Genomic DNA, 20,361 nt, shown 5'->3' on the forward strand with positions numbered 1-20,361 from the left:
AAAGAAAAAATTCTGAATAAACCAGTCTAAGAAAGACAGCCTAATATGGACACAAAGTGCACTAAAGTTAACAGACCCAAAGTAAGAGCCGTCACCTCTTTGTGCAGCCCCCACCTTTAAAGTCTGAGCTTGACATCTCAACATATAGAATGCTAAGGAGATGTTATTTTCATTTCAGATGCACATTGCAGTGAGGAACAATATGAAGAATATTATTTCAGTGCCCTGGGAAAAATTAGCAAGTCAAATATTGAATCAGGCCTCTAGCATATGCTAAGGAGATTGCTTTGATCTTATCCACACTAAAAGCTCTATTATTGAATTTAAAGTCTGTGAACACATATCAGACCACTATACAATGCATATCTGAATACATGTTTGAGAAGCAAGGGATGTTTTGACAAAGGGAAAAGAATATTTTAACTGAAAATATTAACGTTATTGCACTGATTGAAATACAAATGTTTTTTTTTCCCCCCATGTGGCTAGATAGCTTTGCTGACAGAGCAACCCTCTACCCAGGAGGAGACTGGGCTTTAGAAGAACTTCAGGAGTTGTCTTGCTCCTGAATTAGGACAGGTGGATCTGGAGGTGCTTTCAAAGAGATATGATGTTACATGGTAGCAGACTGACAGCAGTGCACCATGATTCTTTTTGGCTCCCTCTGGTGGGCAGCTACAGTATTAAGCAGCACTGGGGCTTGTCTACACAGGGAAATTGATCTGAATTAGCTTATTCTGCAGTAGCTACTCTGGTCATTTTTCCTGTGTTGAGAAGCCCATCCAGTGGCCATAAATGGGGTTCTGCTCCTCTTCCCAATAGCAAAATGTTATATAGGGGAGATTGAGGGAAGTGGGATAATCAGGAGAAGAGAGACAAGAACTTGGATTATTGGAAGATGATGACATTTGAGAATAATCAAGTGGCCCGATTCAAATCATCTTCACCCCCGTGGTTGCGGAGTCAAATTCTTGTTCTCTGATACACCTGTGCAACCCTAATGATAACCCCATTTTGTCTAAGTGCACCTTCCTCTGAAGTATCTGGTGTCGACCATTGCCAAGATAGGACACTACACTAGACAGGTCACTGATCTGACCCAGTATGACAATTACTAGGTACCTGAGTAATGAAAACCTCCCTATATGCCCTCAGGTTAGTGGGAAAAATAAGAGCTAAATAAGCGAAATTCATAACCCGGTGCTCACCCCACTATAAAGACAAACATCTGACACAGGATGTCTAAAAACAATTAATTTTATGGAGAACATTTTCCCAAAGGACCACACGGGCATAGCATGTTTTTGTGATAAATGGTGAGATTTCTCTACTGCTGACATGCATATTGGAAAAACTTACCATTTTATTATTGATTTCATGAAAATGAATCTCACAGACTTTTTCCACCACGTCTTCATTTTCAAAAGTTACGAAGCCAAATCCTATTTATTAAAAGAGAGAAAGAAGGAAAGTATAAGGAAAATATTAATTATATTTAAACAACAGAGGCTTCATTTAAATATGGCATTTTATGGGCAGTTTGGATTTTTGTCACCTTTCACACACACATGCACAATGATGTCCTGTCTAGGACTATGGCTCCTAGAAGCTACAGAAATACAAATAATTAATACCACACACACAACTACACACACACACTTTCTATTGTGCCCTTATGGAAAACTCCTATATATTACAGGAATGAGACAAAATATCATATATTTAATAGGGTTCTGTCCTTCCTATAGATTTTTTTGATCTATCCTATAGAATGTTATAGACAGTTATTTCCTTGCTACTGGATGGATCAAAAACCTAGAGAACAGAAATAATTCTCTATTACATTTTATAGGTGTTCAGAGTAATCCATACAGAACCCTGTTAAATTTATATGGAACCCTATTAGTTTCAGTTCTTCTTAAATTCCAAGAGACTTCTCCGTTAGAGTTGATTCATTAAGCGACAAAGAACAAACATTCAAAAAGGGAGAGAAAATGATTCCTCGTTTACCCAACACCACTAGCAGCAAGAATAAAAAAATTAATGATTTCACAAACATGCATCAGCACTTTCTGTTTATGTTTGCCTCTGAGCAAACAAAAAATTTACTCATCTGTTATTTATAAGGGTCAAAAGACACTGGCTTTGCTCTCACAGGGAAGCCGTCACTATAATAAGTGCTTCTTGGATCAAAGCGGGTCCTGGCTTGTCCTTTCAGCACATTGACAGAGTGAACCCTAAGGGTCAGCCAAGATTTGGAGGTGGTTATTTGTCCCTTTCTTCCTGAATTACTTCCTCAAATACCTCATCAGGACATCCGGAGGCCTTTAAGAAACGATTAAAGTTTAAGACCTCTGATCTGATCACTCATCTTTTCTCTACTGCCGCTTCAAAGGAGCTATGGATTTGGGCCAGTTTAAGGTTGTTTGATGCATGCTGTCTGCCCGCCAGCGATACACTGTATTTACTCTGTTGGGTCCATGCTATCTGAGACACTCCACACTAAAGAAGTTTGGCAGCCAACTACAGCTATGCATATTGATTTTCACCCATCTTTTCTTTAAAAAAAAAAAAAAAATGAAAAACCAAACCCACAAAGCACCACCGTGTTTCTTTCAAGCACTCAATGGATAAATATCAAAATCTATTAAGACAACATGAAGGCTCCCAATAAAACAATAGAACAAACCCAAACTCCAAATTAGTACCAAGAAAAGTCTTTTGGGCTTCGATATTGGAAGGATAGATCTTCAGCACACAATAGTATATGAACAGAAATGAATGCTGCACTCATAAGCCCATTGCAACTCGTGTTTTAAAACAAACCAAAATGACGGTGAAGGGACGGGAGATAAATAAGCTCACAACTGTCTACTTTATTTTACATAAATAGTTTTGGACTAGTAAACCAGCTGGACATGAGAAAGTAAATATCTTGTTCACAGACAGACACAGACACTGGGGGAAAATACACAGCTGGCATGAATTGATGGTGCTCCGCTAACTTCCAGGAGCCATACTAACACTAACTGAGAATCCAGCCCGTTGCATGTTACAAACCCAGAGATTCTGGTTATGAGGGAATACAGTCCAAACCTTGCCAATTCTCACTTTGTATCCACTAACCTTTTTCTTCATTCCCAAAACCTGGCCCTCCTCACTTTAATTCTCAGCAAAGATTCTGCAACTGCTAAGTTGCTCGAGTGAAGTCTTCTATTACCACACCCTCCATTGCTTTAACACACACAGTACATTTGCTAGAAAACTTCATAGCAGCAAATAATTAAAACTAAACTGTGCTTGTCAGAGTAAGTGAACAAACTACATTTTGCAATACAGTGCCCTTGAAGTTGTGCATGCGTGTTTGCTTATTCATAAATTCACAGAATGCTGCTATCCTCAATGGATCTCTCAGTGATTAGAGTGAACTAGCAATGTTTAAGCACCTACCGGTTGATTGGTTTAGGAACACAGAGTAATTTTAATACTGTTGAATGCTTCCCCCTGACACCTCTCCTTAGGTAAATTACAACTCAAAATGGTTTCAAAATATCCTAGAAGTCACAACATCTGACTATTATGTTACATTAACATCCAAAGATTTCTCTTTGCATCTTTGTTCAGAAAGCTATTTTACTCAGTACTGCAAGCATGTAGCATCTTGAATCATCTTATTCAAACAGGTCCCTTTATTTGTCTTCTAAATTGCTCTGCTTAATTCTTCCTTACGCAGGACTGCAGTTGCAACTAAAATTTTTGTGGTTAACGGACTAAACATGACATCCCAGGAATCTAGGGACCCACACTGTGTTAAGTAATTATTGGTGTTATTAGAGCAGCACACCACAGGGAACCAGTTTTGCCCAGCAGAATGAAATGTCCAGTCCAGTTCTGCAAGTCATTAATTGTTTGAGTTCCAGAAACATCTTCATCATTAGTAACTCATTAGTGAATATTGCAGTGGAGGATTTCAGTTTCGATTTTTTTCAGGTCTCACAGCAAGTAACAAGAAGAGAAGGGGAATTTTCAGGAGATTAGAGTTAATATGCATAACTCCACCAGAAAACCCACCAAAATCATTACATCTTCAGACTAGGAAACAGGTTACTCCTTCCCACCCATATTCATAAGGCAGAAATGCAGGTTTATGAAGAAATGATTTGTCTGATTAAAGATGATAGACATATAGCTTTCTGGATTTACAGGTTTTATAATAGAAACAACAGAACAATCCAATGGTGTCAACACTCATTTGCAGGTTTTTAAAAGAGCTACACCATTTCAAACATGCCTGTCTATCTGGCTTGATGAGAGAAAACAAACTTGATTATGTCTAAAAACATTTATTTCTTCCTCTTGTGGAAAAGCCAAGAAGCAATGAAACAATTAATTATCAGTAAATGTTATTCCTTAACTGTGTAATCATTTTACCTACTGGATGCATTATCACCTGCAATGAATTAGTTAAAGTGATGATTCACAAAGGAAAACAAGAACGACGCAGAATGACTGCGCGCTAGTGGCTAAATGGCAGGACAGGGAGACAGGAGGGTTCTGAATTATAAAGCTGAGATGGGACCATCAGCTCATTATGGGTGACATTCACTATTGTCCTGAAGGGCCACCACCATCTAAGTCCAACTTTCAGGGTTTCAGTAGTACATAGGCCTAATGCCTGTCCTTTGCACAGGGTGAATTTACTCTTGTGACTTCGGGCTTCAAAACAAATCACTGTGGTAGAAACAAAGGTTATATGAACCCCAAACCATGGCCCTCGATTAAAAATAATCATTAGGAAGTTGCATCAAAGCTGAAATTCCCAGTGTAATATGTTATCCAAGTTCCTGTAATATGGGCATTAACCTGAAATTTTAAACCTTAAAAGGAAAAAACCCATATCACTGAAGTATATAGGTTTCAAATCATGCTACAGCCCGCCATAGGTTTCAAGTGGCCACCTGTGCTAAACAATCTCTCTTTCTCTATTAGAAGAATTCAACACTCGACGACTGCACACGCTTCTTTTAGTTTCTATTTGTAGCAGCCCTTGAGGAAAATGAAAAAAAATATTTTTATTTCCCTGCAGTGAGTAACCACCTTTTAGTTTGCTGCATTCCTATAGGGAACGAACCCATATTGGAGAGCCATATCAGAACAAAACAAGAAGGGAGGGATGGACTCAAGCACTGGGTTTGTAATATCTACTGCCCTTGGAACCACACAGTCGCATCCTGCTTAGCCACTTAGTTGGTCCCTCTCTGGAGGCTAAGTTCAAGCATGGAACTCTAGAACCGCCCTTAAAAATCTGATCTGACATGGCCCTCCAAGGTGCCATCTGCTCTTTATGGATAGGGCGACCAGATAGCAAGTATGAAAAATCGGGACGGGGTAATAGGCGCCTATATAAGACAAAGCCCCAAATATCAGGACTGTCCCTATAAAATCGGGATATCTGGTCACCCTACATATGGACATAGCACTTGTCAAAGCAGAAGGCTTGTTTCCCCCTCCACCTCACCCATATACTAAACATCAGACATGGCCACAAATTCCCCTGCAGCTAATCTCCACCCCAGAGGTGGTGACATTTCAACAAGTGCTGTACGTTTTACAGAGTCTGCAGGATCAAGCCTCTAGCTTGCAAAGTGCAAGAGGATCAATGGCACTGTGCCCATAATAACGTCTTCGCTTTATGATCACTGACATTTTTAATTAATTGGAAAGTATCCAGTAGATTATAATTCACACATGTACAGCCACTTAAAATCCACAGGACATTCACCAAGAGATCACATCATATTTTAAATGCAGAAACTCCAAACAGAGCATTTGCTCCGGAATCAAAACCTCATAAAATAATCTGCGGTATATTTAAAATAAAATTTTAAAAGTTGGTAGCTGGTTTTTTTAACAACTGCATAAGAAAAATATGACTGTATGCATGCCCCAGTATGCATGCCCCATTAGTCAGTATAATGAATACACACTCATTTTTAAATTACCCAAACTCTTCTAAAGCTTTCTGGCTCAAACAGTTGATTATTTCTTATGAGAGGTACCAAGAGTCAATAACAACAAAAAACATTCCATGGAAAGTGTACGAAAGAGATTAACACAAAACAAAGAAGGCTGTTTAAAATGGTGACATAAATAGGATTCCGGTTGTCAAGGAGCACACATTTTAAAATGAAATTATACTGCATCTTCCTGAATGAAGCTATTATTGGAAGCGAACAAGCTCTATTTAAGAGATAAGCATTTAACAGAGTCAAACAGTTGGGTTTTTCCCCCCCCTTGATTCAAATGAATAAAACTGAATATTCATTTGAATAATCCTTTCTGTAAAAGAAAAGACAAAGAATAGGGGAAATATATAAAGGAGGAAACAAATACCCCCAGATGAGAGCATCTGAGCCAAGTGAGATCACTGAAGGAAGCAGCGACAGGATTCGTGACCTTCAGGTGAAAAAAACCTTCCTTTATCGTCTGCTCAAAAAAATCATTTAATCCCATTCACATATTGGTCAATGGCTGTTGATAGACACTGAAATTGGGCCCAGAACTTCTTCAGGGGGATTGATGTAGTAAACACTATCACAGACAAAAGCAAATACCTCTAGATTCATTCTGTACACTGGTTTGGAAAGGCTAAGCATTCACATGAATGGATATTTATGTCACGTTCACTGAGCTCCAGCTCACTGCGGGGTCAGAAAAATTGGGGGTGGAGGGGAGGATGGAGGGTTCTAAGGATAGTTAAGTACCGGAACATATTACCAAGAGATGCTGTGGAATGCCCATCACTGGAGGTTAAACAAACACCTGTCAAAGATGGTCTAGTATAGCTCACCCTGCCTTAGTGCAGGGGATGGACTAGATTACCACTCCAGCCTTACAAGTCTATGATACTATACTACCTATCTAGAGAATAATCTTGCTCTTCCTCTCAGTCTCTCAAAACAATGTTCATAGCCGAGTTGTGGCTCCCATTCAGTCTACCTTTTCTGAAAATAAGCTAAGATACCAATGCTTTTGAAGGTGATTGTTAATGTGCCTTCTAGTGGATAAATAATTTTTGTAGCTCTTTTTCTTTAAATCGAGAACCCTTGCAGTCTAAGATGGTAACTTACTTGTAAGTCTCAGCAAGTCCTCATGACGGTTGATGACTATTATGAAGTGCCAATAAAACCACTTAGCTTGTACAACACATTATGGTTTATCTACTCTTGATTTCCAGGAGGTTCTGATTTTCAGAGAGGCCGAGCATCTTGCAGCCACCTTTAATGAGCGCTGCAGATGCTTAGCATCACTGAAAAATCAGGCCATATGTTTATGGCTGAAAATTCAACTTATTAAATTGGGAAGATTTTCTTTTCATGAGCAAATACAGAAAAATGGGCTAGAGGAGTTTTTATTTTAAGCTTGAAAATACCATCCCCCTCCGCATTAAGACTAATTGTGTTCTCAGTCCTCTTGTACTACTCTTAATGACGCTTGGAGTACAGAGACTAAGGGTACAAGATAGCCCAGAGGTTTCAAGGCAACTTCCTCTGAATCCAAGTGGATAGCTGGCATATCAGGGAATGGAGCTATGGGACTGCCAGATGTTTAAAGTAACAGCACTCTAAATATTATTATTTACTTTTATTTTGCAGTAGCACCCAGAGGCCACCACATCAAGGTCCTATTGTGCTAAGTGCAGTACAAACATATATTAAATGATCACCTCTGGCCCAAACAGGTTACAATGCTAACAGCAGAACCTTGTAAACCTCAAGCCTTCTCACAAGATCTATAAGAGATGGGTGATATAGCTCTCAAAGTTTACCACAAAAAAATTATTACCATTTGGCTTCAGGCAATTTATTTGATGAAAGTGTTCTTTTCACACAGAAAACAGGCAAGCATTTCAAACTGCAAATTGCAAAAGAGTTCCTTTCACTGGGAACCGGGTTCAAGTGCAAAATTCACACCAGAGCGCAAATTTTGACGAAACAGATCCATTAACACAATCCAAAACACACTCAAAATTTCAAGCAGCTCCAATTTTCACTGCAAACGTTTCTGACACCTCTGCAGAGCCCTGGCCTGGATGTCTGAGAGCTTTGACCATGCCCCAGCAACGAGCATCTTTTGCACTGAAAATCCGTCACTGATCCAGAACCTCGTTTATCCCAAGTACATTTCATAGAACCTCTTCCACCCACAGTTCTATGTAGCTAAAAAGAGAGTTACTCTGTAGTGACATTCTATTACAGTACCCCACAAATAAGAGAAACACCATTCGGAGTAAATGACTGAAGCCATACAAGATTAAAACAATTTAAAATCAGCAGAAGTATAAATAAGTGCTAAGTGTCAATTGCTCAGAAAATCATGCTCCTGTGTGCTGTGTTTGGGTTTTTCACACTAGAAGTCAGCTATATTTCACACCTCTGTCATCACTGGAAAGGGTTTGTGTCAGCTTTGGTGAAATAAAGCCGAGACGACACCCATTGTTATGAGACATAGCTATTTTCTCTTGCCTATTAGTAGAAAGTTTTGGTATGGTCAAGAGTTTATCTCTGTGTATACGTATATTTAGTTACGTGTAGTTAGATCTACATACATGTACACGCATGCACGCACACACACAGAGAGCTTGTGAAATTATGTGAAAGCAGCATAGTGTGCTAAAGGTACTTTCCTACCTTACAGGGACATATAGGTCTTGATCTTACAAGTCCATGCAACCAACAAAATAACGAGGTTGTGCTCTAGTGCAAGAGAGCAACTGAGGTTATGCACTACTGCTGAGAATAAGCTAAATAAAATCTTCACCCAGAAATGATTCATAAAAGACAGATGGTCCTGTGGTTAAGGCACTGGACTAGGAGTTAGGATAGCTGGATTCAATTCCCACCTCTACCGTAGACTCACTATGATCTCGGGCAACTCACTTTTATCTCTCCGCCTCAGTTCCCCTTCTGTAAAACTTGTATTTTCCCACCCTTTGTCTACCTTGTCTATTTAAACTGTAAGCTCTTTGGGGCAGGCACTGTCTCTTACTAAGTGTTTGCACAATACAGAGCAGTTGGGCCTGTAAGGGTGTATCTGCAAAGGGATAAAAGACCCCTGGCTGGCCCGGGTCAGCTGACTTGGGCTCATGGGGCTTGGTCTGAGGGGCTAAAATTTGCTGTGTAGACATTGGGGTTGGGCTGGAGCTCCATTCTTGCAAGGTCCCAGAGCCTTGGCTCCAGTCCGAGCCCAAATATCTACACAGCAATTTTTCAGCCCCAGAGCCTGAGCCCCGTGAGGTCACGTCAGCTGAGCCAGGCCAGTTGTGGGGTTTTTATCCCTGTGCAGACATGCCTTAAAGGCTACTGTCATACAAATAATACACATTATTGTGTGGTCATGGAAGAGGCTTGGTGATTATAACCTAAAGAGAGCAGAGCATGGAAAGAAGAAAGTGTATATCAGAGGAGACATGGATTTAAGCACCATCTTCAGCATGCAAATAAGTGTAAAATTCTTAGCTCTCACTTCTGCTGCTATGCAAGAATAACTTGGCTGTTGCATGGGAGTGCTTTTGTTAATGCAGGATCGGGCTTCTTTGCACTTGTCTCATACATGCAACGCTCTGCAGCTGCACAGTCTTTGTGTGGGCATTGGTACCGCGTAGGGGTGCCAAATTTCTACTCGCACAAAACCAAAAACCCTTGCCCCACCCCTCATCCGAGGCCACGCCCCTTCTCACTCCATTCCCTCCCACCCCCGACACTCGTTCTCCTAACCCTCACTCACTTGCTCATTTTCACCACTGGCTCAGGGGGGTTGGGTGGGGGTGGGAACTTCCAGGAGCTGTGCAGAGCCTTAGCTCTGTTGTGCCACTAACTGGACTTTTAACAGCCCAGTCAGCGGTGCCGACCGGAGCCGCCAGGGTCCCTTTTTGGCCAGGCATTCCGGTTGAAAACCGGACACCTGGCAACCGTAGCACCGCGCCCATCACCACGTCATCTGTGCACTGTGCAGGATCAGGCCTATGGTAGATCCCCACCTTCCATCACCAGTAAACCTATCAGTTCCAGAGTTTATCCACCTGCCAACATACAGATGTTCTGATGGACGTAAATAACCACCCCATAATATCCATTTGTGAGGCACAGCTACATAATGACAAAATATTAAGACAGTACCACATTCCCTTCTAAAATTATTTCTTGGTACCTGATCTTCTAATCTGTATTTGCTTTATGCCTCTCCTTTCTCCTCTACTTAAGCTACTTAAGCCTAGATGCACAAAACCTCTAGTTCCACCGCAGCATTATTTATGCACCTGCTTTCTTGTTTACACCAATAGTTTTGGCAGCTGGTCGCTGTAAACTGTAATAAAATGCCTTTCAAAAAAATGAAGAAATGTGACCAGACAAGCCAGGCATAATAATATTAAAGCCCGTGTCAATTAATTTTTCCTCTTCTTGATAAACGAGCCCCATTCCATCCATTAATAATGAGGGAAGAAACAAGAAAAGTTGACACTAGTTTAATTTATTTTCTCAACTTGCCTGGTCATATTTCTCCCTGTTGCAAAGCTTTCTGGTGCTGCTGGGAATTGCAAGTGGCTCTCACACAGTCGATGCATAGATTGGTGTGAATCAATATGGTTCTACTTTATTCACACATCCCTCATAATCAGAAGGGAAAAAGTTACTTAGTAAGCTATCTAACACCTGAGGCTGTCAAACCTCCTTCTTATAATAAAACAAATAATAATAATAATAGTAATAAAAGCTTTACATCAGAAGGGCAGGGAGCACAGAAATCAGACGATGTAAATTTTGTTACCAAATCTTCTACTTAAAGACAAAGAAAAACAGAATTTACAAAGTTAGGAAGAAACACTTTCATAGCAAATGACAAAAATCAGACGTGTTCCAAACTTTTTACTGGAGGAAGAGTTATTTATCCAGTGAAAAAGCCTAGGAATCAGGACTCCTGGCTTGGAAAGGAAAAGTTATCTGGTGCTTAGAGCAAGAATATGAGAGTCAGCACTCCTGGGTGCTAGCCCCAGTTCTGCAGCTGACCTACTATATAACTCTAGACAAGTCATTTAACCCCTCTGGGTCTCGGACCTCAAAACCAGCATCTGGAGAATCCAGAAGAACAGACTCCTGCAAGTGCCAGCACCTATTTAATGTATTTATCAATGGCCTACTGAACACTCTCACCAGGCAGGTCACATACACCCATGATCTTTGCTTGGCCTCAAGGGACAGGGACTTCCACAAGTGTGAAGAAAACCTGAACAGTGATGTGACTGCGATAGGTGGCTACTGCATGAAATGGAGACTGAAACAAAATATATCAAAGATCGAGTCATCATGCTTCTTTTTATAACATGTTCAGAGCCAGCTTGAGCTTAACATCTTCTTGACTGGTCTGCATTAGCTGTTTCTAACTCAAGCCTTGCTTGTCTTGCCTATGCGCAATCACTCTCTCACCCTCTGACTGAGTTTCCCCACCTGTCAACTTGATATAAATGATGTCTGCTTCCCTAACATGCAGTATGTGTAATTCAATAATGTATGTAAAGAGACCTGAATTCCTTGGATGAAAGCTGCCATCATTTTAATTTCAATATAGAGATTTTTTTCTACAACAGATGAAAATACAGTAAAAGCTGTGTTATCCGGCACTTTATCAACCAGAAAACTCTATTAACTGGCATTTCTGGTATCTCCCAATACAAATCTTCAATCTAGTAACCGGGACTAGTATACTGCCCAGGAGGTTATGCAATTGCACATTCTGCACTCTACTTTTATGTAAAAGAGGCAGAAGACAAGTAAGCAAGATGATATCAGGGATTTATTCAAAAAAGCAGCTTCCAGGGTGTGTCATAGGGTCATTACAGATTCAGCCCAATCTCCTACACCTTCTACAGCTACAAGGATAATTGATGTTGATAATGATGACCCTGAGGCACTGCAAGATCCGGAAGTGCCTTCTGAATCATCAAAGAAAGATTAAATTATGTTCAGTAGAGTTTTAGTCTTAAGTGTATTTTTAGTGATCTGGGTGTACGCCATACGCTGCCCATAATGATATGTAGTGTCACAAGATAACCTACTGTATAGAAAACTTTACCTGTCTACACCTAAGTACTTCAAGAAACCAACCACTCTGCAGTGAAGTACTACTCATGGATTGGTAAATACCTGTATACTGTACTACTGTATTTTATATTTTATTGTATTCCAAGTCTTTGAAAATTGGTATTCCATTGGTAAGTATAACTCTCAGTTAACCAGAATATGTGATTCACTGGCATCCCCCATCCCCCCAATATACCAGCTAACAAAGCTTTTACTGTATATGAGATTCCTCCCCAAAAAAGTAGCTGTATATACAGAATACAGAATTTATGCTTAGTCTTCATTCGGAATGTGAGTCTGCCTTCTGCATTGGCTCCGGACCAGCCACGGAACTGTGGGGAGCAGCTGAGGGGAGTGTTTATGTGAGCTTTTCAAGCTTCTCAATTAGCGCTGCTGCCTAGGAATGCTGGGGACCCATGTTCTAGTCCCACCAGCAACCTCACCCGCAGGATTCATTTACATTTTTGTTGGCATGCCTGTCTGTTTATGCAGCAAGGAGTGTGACACACTCGTCTCTATCACACAGAAAACATCACGCAGCTGTCGGCGTGTCAGATGTTCTCCCAGCCCCTACTCCACAGAAAGGAGTGGTGTAAAAGCAACTATAAACTAGCAAGCAAACCTAGGCAAGAAAGCAACATGGGCAATAAGGAGGAACCAGGTGGCAGGAATATTACAACACTGCCTTTCGCAAAAAACGGTGAGCTATTATTCATTATTTGTAACAAGATAGTACCTAATGGCTCCAGCTAAGATCAAACAACAGCCACAGTGAAATGACTCAACTACAGAGCAAGGAAATGCCCTGTCCATTAGGCCAGGTCCAAGTATCATCACTGATATGGATATAAATATATAATACACACATTCATATCTATGCACGTGTGTAAGAAAAAGACTTTTTTATTTATATGCACACACTTTCCCACCCCCCACCCCAAGAATCCTGATGATTGTATTTGAAGGCACAATATTCTGTACTGAGAATAAAGTCCCATCCCAGCCTACTGTTAACCAACAGGGGGTGGGGGAAGGAATGCCTGTGGTCTAAGTTAGAAAATACCAACCGCATTTAATTCTAAAGTGTGCTGTACAGCAGCATTTCTCTGAATGACACTCATCAAGGCAGAAGATTAGCTCACAAATCCATTTGGTGTGTGTGTGTCAGGAAAATAGTCGGCTTCTCATGACAGACACAGATATTACCACAGTTAAGAAGTGCCAATATATGGGAGTAAATTCTCAAAATTAAATCGGCAGACAACTGCTTCAGATCGAGACTTCCACAAAAGGTGCTAGCGTTTCAATACTAACGCAGCAGGAAAGCAAAGAGCTGAGGTCAGCCACACAGCTGGATAAAGGGCACCAGGAAGATATTCCTCAGCTTTTGTTCTGGAGAACCGCAAGGCTCAGGTTCCCCTTCCATCCTTCCACTGCAAGGGACTGTCATTCAAGGGTATTAAAAAAAAAAAAAAGGTATTTAAGAATGTGAAACTTTCCTTGTTAAACTGACCACATGGCAAACTCCACCCCAACAGGCTTCTGTGCCTAGCCTTTCCCAGAGGCTGCATGATTTGGTGGTGGTGGTGGTGGGGGGGGGGGGGGGGGGGGGGGGGGGAGAAAGCCTCCCTCAGAGGCACATAATTTCGGGCCAAATTTTTCAAATCTTGGTGTTTAAAGTTAAGCTCCTATAATCCATGTTAGGGCACCAAACTAAAAACACCCTGATTTTCAAAGGTGCTGGGTTCCTGTTCACTTCGGGAGGGGTTGTGTTTGCTCAGCACCTCTGAAAATTAGCCCGCTGGTGTTCAGGCACCGAAACCTGTGGAAGCACACAGAAGGCTAGTGTTACTGTGTGGTTTTTAGAATTCAAGGCGTGTGTGTTTACTTGTTAAGACTCTTCATTGCACAGTTAGCCCAGATTCCACTATCACCCCCACAAAAAAGACCTCTGAGCAGGTCCGGAGGTGCTTTAAGTCTAAGCTAGCTGACCCGGCTGAAAGTGTGGGATAAAGCCCGGGCTCTAATTTAGTTTGGGCTGGAACTACCCACTTTGCAGTAAGGCAAAACCACTCCAGTGCTGCTAGTCTTCCAGTGGCCTTCTCACAACCTCCCCTGAAGGACAGACCAGTTGACACAAAGTACTGAGAAATAATCCTACAGCATCTCAGCACAAAGGACCATGGGATATGACCCGCCCCCCAGACACACACACATGGGCAAGTGTAGAAACAGTGTGGACGCGGTAACGGCTTTGCTGTGGGGATGCTCACATCCAGGCGTGGTGAACCTGGGTGACAGTCTCCCAGGTTAATGGCAGTGAAGACATACCAAGATATCCTGATTCAAGCGAGAGCGGCCACGGTGTGAGATACGCTCCAGCTGCACAAAGTGGTTGTGCTTGCAGCTCTAAACATCAGCAGCACTCAAGCTTCACCCCCGGATGGGCCAGCTAGCCCGAGTGAAAGCACCACCTAACTTCAACTAGAGCTTTTCGTGTGTGGATGGGACTTGAATTAGGGCCAACATTTCAGTTATACCTCAAGCTAACACTGCAGTGAAGACAAGCTGTAAGGTAGGTACAATATGTTACATCTGTTCAGAGAAGTTGAGAGCTACCCAAGGTACTTATGTGGCCCCAACTACCATAGTAATAGAGTCCTTACAATCCTTTAATTAAATTTACCCTCACAACACTTCTGTGATGTAGGGCAGTGCTATGATCCCCATGGTCCAGAGGGGGAACTGAGGCACAGAGAGACAGTGTGACTGGCCAAGGGTCATACAGGATGTCTCTGGTAGAGCAGGGAATTGAAAACAGGCCTCCTAAGTAACAGACTCGTTCCCTAGCCACTGCACCCTCCTCTCTCACACAGCAAGTCACACTCAGAGTGAGGAATAGAGTCTGGGACTCCTAACGCCCAGTCTCCTGTTCTGACCAACAAACACACTCCCTTCCTTCCTTAGGGCTTTGGCAGCTAGATCCACCCTTGCAGAGAAGGGCTGGATTCTGCTGTGTACTTGCTTCACAGTTGAGTGGACTCCAAGATGGAGTAGGACAGAGCATCAATGGAGAGGCAAAACTGCATGAACTAAACAAAAATATGACTTTTAGATAAAGGGTAGGAGCCCCTTTTATAATTGCTCCTAGTAATAAAATGGCACAGCCTTAAGAGTTCATTATTCAGTTTTGCTCTTATATCAAAAGAATAGTTTTAACTAAAATGTATTTTCAGCGCTTGGTGTGAAAGGGGAAACCTTGTTGCATATTACAAGCCACGTTAATGTAAGCAGCACCTGAACTTTTACTGATAAATTTTTCATAGCAACAAATCTTCATTAAAATTTTATTCGATTAGCATTCCGAAACCAAACCGCTGAGTACATAATGACTAAAACATGCGCTACATGGCAGTTTACGAAATGCCAGTTTTATTATATTGTTAATTAACAGAAGGCATTAATATACTCACAGATCATTTAGAAGCATTAACAGTGACCTGAGAAAAATTGTCTGTATGTGCATGAGAGGTGCATTCGTGTCAGGGTTCCTTGCTTCATTTCTGTCTATAAAGAAGACTTGAAAGTTTCTTTCCCCTCCAACCTCCCCAACAGTATCTTCTTTTTCCTGCTTGGCTTTCTACATTAGAAATATCATGTCTTAACTTCTAGGTTTTTGCTGGAGAATTCTAAAACTAATGTAAATTGGGGAACCACAGGAGACTAAAATATGAGCTAGCGAGAGGAAGGGGGTTTAGTTACATTATCTAAATCTCTATTACGTGTTTAATTTTTTGTTAATACCTATTAACTCCAACTTTGGATAACACTTGGGTGAAAAACTCTCTTTGTTCAATATTCCTCATCCTCCCTGCACCTTCAGCGGATGACCAAGATGCTCTAGTTCTGGTCCTCCAAGGAGTCATAATGAAAAACAGGGGACCTTGATATAAAATTGGCCCTCTTTAACCACCGAGAAGGAAATTAAATAGCTCCAAATTGCTTTTAAATTCATTTAATCTATCTATATCTACCAAGTGAATTTTCCATCCACATGAAAGCTACTTGTTCGGGTTCATCAGCAAGACCTTTAATGTGCACGATCCGGGCCATGTTTGTAACCTATTTGCCTATACGAAAACAAGATCCTTCTATGCAGAAAGGGATGGAAATGCTAAACATGTTCTGCTTTGAGCAAGGGAGTGTCCTCCAGTTGCTTAACTGAGATCCCTGTTAAGGAGCAATAGCAATGGGCTCTGGAAATAACAATCATAAGTACAGATACAGTGCCTTTCTTTAGAGGAAGAGTGCTTTATGAAGGAGGACGGAAGGAAGGGTGTTATTCAGATTTTACAGAGTGGGAAATCAAGGCCATACCGAATGTCAAAGTCGGCAGCAATGTGGTTAGAATTTTGGCCTCATTCGCTAACTACCAGGTAACTTTACCACCAAACCTCATCTATCATCAGTTGTATCTGCAACAAATGGTCCCTATAGTGGTTGATGGAGTCTCGTTTTCATGTCACAAAACTCCTGAGTGCCTGGGGCATATTATTATATGTCACAAGTCTCTGCTTCTACAGTACCTTTCACAAGCGGATCCTGTAAATTTTAATTTAGTCTCACACTCTCCTCTGAGATAAGTTGTTATCCTGATTTCCACAGTCAGGGAAAGCGAGGCACAAGACAAGTGACCTGCCCAACATAATGCAGTGAATCAGTAGCAAAGATGGGAGCAGAGCCCAGGAGTCCTGGCTCCCAGCCCTCCTTTCTAATCACAAGACAATACTGCTTCTTCTATTTTGGCCTCCGTGGGGCCTCAGTTATTGTTCTAAATTGGTAGCCATCAGTCAAGTTCAATTACTTTGAAGCTGTATATCCACCAAGCAGTGGGTGAGAACAAAGGGAAACATTGCTGAAAAGGGCAGCAAGTAGCCACAGAAAGGTCACTCTCCCCTGCAAATGCTGGGATGAAAACCCATTGCACCATAGATTTTAGTTAACCAGGTTAAATTCATGAATTAAAACAAAGCTCTTTTCTAATTCATCTGTTGTGACCACTCCATGCTGTGCTGAAAAGTCCTGCCATTTCTATGTATTTGCCTACAGGCCTCAGAGTCTCTCTGCCTGTCAATTCTTCTACAGTTTATTACCAAATTTCTAAAATATTAAATTTTTTATTATATCCAAATTCACTTTATTGCATTTGACAATACAGATAATCACATACCATATGCTCTAATGTTTTGAAACCAATGCATGTTGACAGCAGTTTTTATTCACGATGCATAATTCTATTCAAGGCTAACAAAAAAGCAATGAAGCACCAAGCCTGGTGTTGAGATTTTTCCCCCCTTAACAACAGATTAACAATATTGCAAGGAGACGATGCTTTGCTTTCAGTCTAGATGGGAAATGTGCCTGGGCTGAAAAGACGGGCTTATCAAGGAGACGCCTACCAAAATGTTTATAATGGTGACATTTCTTGGTATGATAACCTGCTTTTTGAAACCTGATATTAAATAGAGCGTTAAGAAAGCACAAGCCTGGGAACGGCAAGTCTGGGTTCTGTTCTCTGCTCTGTCACAGCCTTCCTGTGTGACCCCGAGCAAGTCATTCTGTGCCTGTTTCTCAGCTATGAAACAGGGACAATAGCACTACCCTGCCTCACAGGGGCGATGCTTAATAAACGTATTAAAGATTGTGAGAACAAAAACCCAAGATGTGACAGTATCTCAATAGGATGAGTATAAGTACCTAATCTAAGATAGATAACTAGAAACACAGAGACAGTCAGAAAACGTAAGCAGGAACCGAGAGAGAAATTCTGCTCCCTGGTTTGTGAACCCTCAGGAATAGCCTTGATTCAGCCATTGGTGGCTAACAGATTGCTTAGTCGCACCTGTGCCGATGCATAAACCTAGGCCAGGGTAAATGGGGGTTTATATTTATTGAGCTATTTAAGGTTTATCCCTACTTGTTATCCACTGAAATGTCACAGGAGTTTTGGCCCGCACATAGGAAATCTCTTCTTTATCTAGTACCAAGCTAATATTTGTCACTCCTTTGCCAGTGGAGTTCGTGCACTTCCCCCTCCATTTATTTTCCTGATTATTTAAAATTAGTCCCATGCTACCTATCTAAACATACTATCCCAGAATATTAAGCTCCCAAGTGACTGTTAGCGAGCAGCCGTGTTGTCAGCAACACCAAAATAAACCTTCTGCTATTTCAGAGAGGTTCACAGAAAGTGGATGTATACATTTTCTCCTTTCCCAAGAACAAGATAGCAGCTTTCTGTGACCAGAGTGGAAGATTTACATATTATCCCAGGACTTTGGATTGTCCCTTAGAATAAAATGCCATTTCATTCTTTTCCTAACTAAGCTTTTTTCATTTGCTTCAGAGATTCACTCAAAGTGACTGCAAACTGATTAGATCAGGTCACATTTTGGAAGGGGGGGCAAATATTCAGACTAGTATTTGGAAAGGAAAATCATGTGCGACTCAGAGGTGCTTTTGCTTGATTTATAACATCTTGGGTACTCAGCCTAATTCGTGGTCTGAACACAGGATGTCTCTTGGTCAAGAGATTCCTTTAACATTTTTCAACCACCAAAAATAAAAAATAAATTAAATTCTTTGTGTGTCCTCAAGCTGTTTCCCATCCTGCAGGAAGGAAGAAAGGGAGATATTTAATCAGCAGCAAATGAAAATGCTCTCCCCCCCTCTGAGCAGCACTGTTTGGAAGTATTTAACAAATGTGCAATATCCCTCCACTCCCTGCAGCTGACTAAAGGGACCTTCAAAGCTTGTATTTCATACAAAACACAAGGTCTGCATAAAGCTGGTGGAGAGTCCCTAGAAAAAGTCAGTGCTGGGTTAGTAGTGCTTGCATATGCATCTGATGTTTGAACTATGATACTAGCTCAAGAACTGCAGTGTTTCGATAGCACGCAGTTCCTCCAGCCCCTGATTCTGTATAACATCCTAGTATCATGGCACTCTTAACTGCTCCTGCCTACTGGTTCCACTGGAGGGCAGGATGGGTAATAGCTCTGCGGGTGGCCAGGTACTCACAACGCCTCAATAGCTTGGAGGGAGAGGTGGCAACGAGCTGTGCTTTTAGGGGTTTCCTTCATCCACCTCCTACCATATTTTTCTCCCCCTCACACCTTAAATGAAGCAGCAGCACTTAATGCCAGTGAACAATGTGATGCAGATGGCCCTCCCTAGATGAAACCTCAGCTGGACATTTCTGTTTGTCCAGAGGGTTTTCTCTCTCTCTCGGTCTCCAAAGATGCTGCGTTCACTGAACCTGCTCTTAGAAACACAGGCAGGCCTGGGCTCCAAAAAAACTGATCCATTGATCAGCCAGCATGAAGAATTAGGGAGCCAGATGCCTCTGGAGAGAGCTACTGTACGAGACTCCTACGGGTGTTCTCCAAGCTCAGACTTCTACTGAAGTGCTGTCTGTACTAATATATTTCCCCAACACTTTTCCCAGGACTATGGAAAGCCACCACGATTGGCAACCAACTGGCCATAAGGATTGGAACTAAACTGTGTGCCTATTCTCTCTATTCTGCCAAGGACTGATGCTTTGAAAATGGCCACATCCTTTAATTCCTCCTTCCATTCCTTTGCCAGCGCCAAGGAGGCTGTTTACACAGTACACAAAAACTTGTTGCAGTTAGCTGAAACCCCTTACAAAAAAAAATAAAAATAATAAAAAAAAAAAAAATCAAAGGACTGCGATTGTTTTTGAAACGATGACCCTGGGACATTCACAGAGAGAGGCACAAGACAGTCAGTTATAATCAACATGAAAATGGCACCAGGAGTAACGGCATCAACTAAATGCTCCTCCAGCCACAGGAGGGTTACGCTAGAGCAACAGCGGCAAAGGGGAGGTATCAGGTTCTCTTTGAAACCCCACTTGCCCGCAAAGCATTATTAAAAAAGACAAGTTGCAGTATCCTGGCACAGAGTCTGTTTGGCTCTGTTGGGACTACAGTGGCCTCCCCCATGTACTTCAGAAACCAGCAGCCGTTTTCGGAAGTGCTGGAATCACAAGTAAACTGCTCATTGATACATTTTAAAAACACCATTATGTTACATCTGTATTCAGGATGCAACTGTTACCCTTCGACTCTCTATTTATCATCACACAAAGAAAAACCTTCCATTTGAAGTGACTTTAAGGCTGAGACACAAAGCAAGC

General features: G+C 41.5%; 1 protein-coding gene across 14 annotated transcripts in view; it reads right to left on the bottom strand.

Annotated features, from left to right (window-relative positions):
- The window catches only part of MSI2 (musashi RNA binding protein 2), a 388,856-nt gene that overhangs the window by 92,513 nt on the left and 275,982 nt on the right, over nucleotides 1-20,361 (bottom strand). For all 14 annotated transcript variants that reach the window (XM_034752631.1, XM_034752630.1, XM_034752638.1 and 11 more), the window contains one exon: nucleotides 1,360-1,442. In XM_034752631.1, coding sequence (XP_034608522.1) covers nucleotides 1,360-1,442 — 83 coding nt within the window. The remainder of the gene's footprint in view (nucleotides 1-1,359; nucleotides 1,443-20,361) is intronic.

The sequence above is a fragment of the Trachemys scripta genome, chromosome 18 (genome assembly GCF_013100865.1).
Source record: "Trachemys scripta elegans isolate TJP31775 chromosome 18, CAS_Tse_1.0, whole genome shotgun sequence".
Lineage (NCBI taxonomy): Eukaryota > Metazoa > Chordata > Testudines > Emydidae > Trachemys > Trachemys scripta.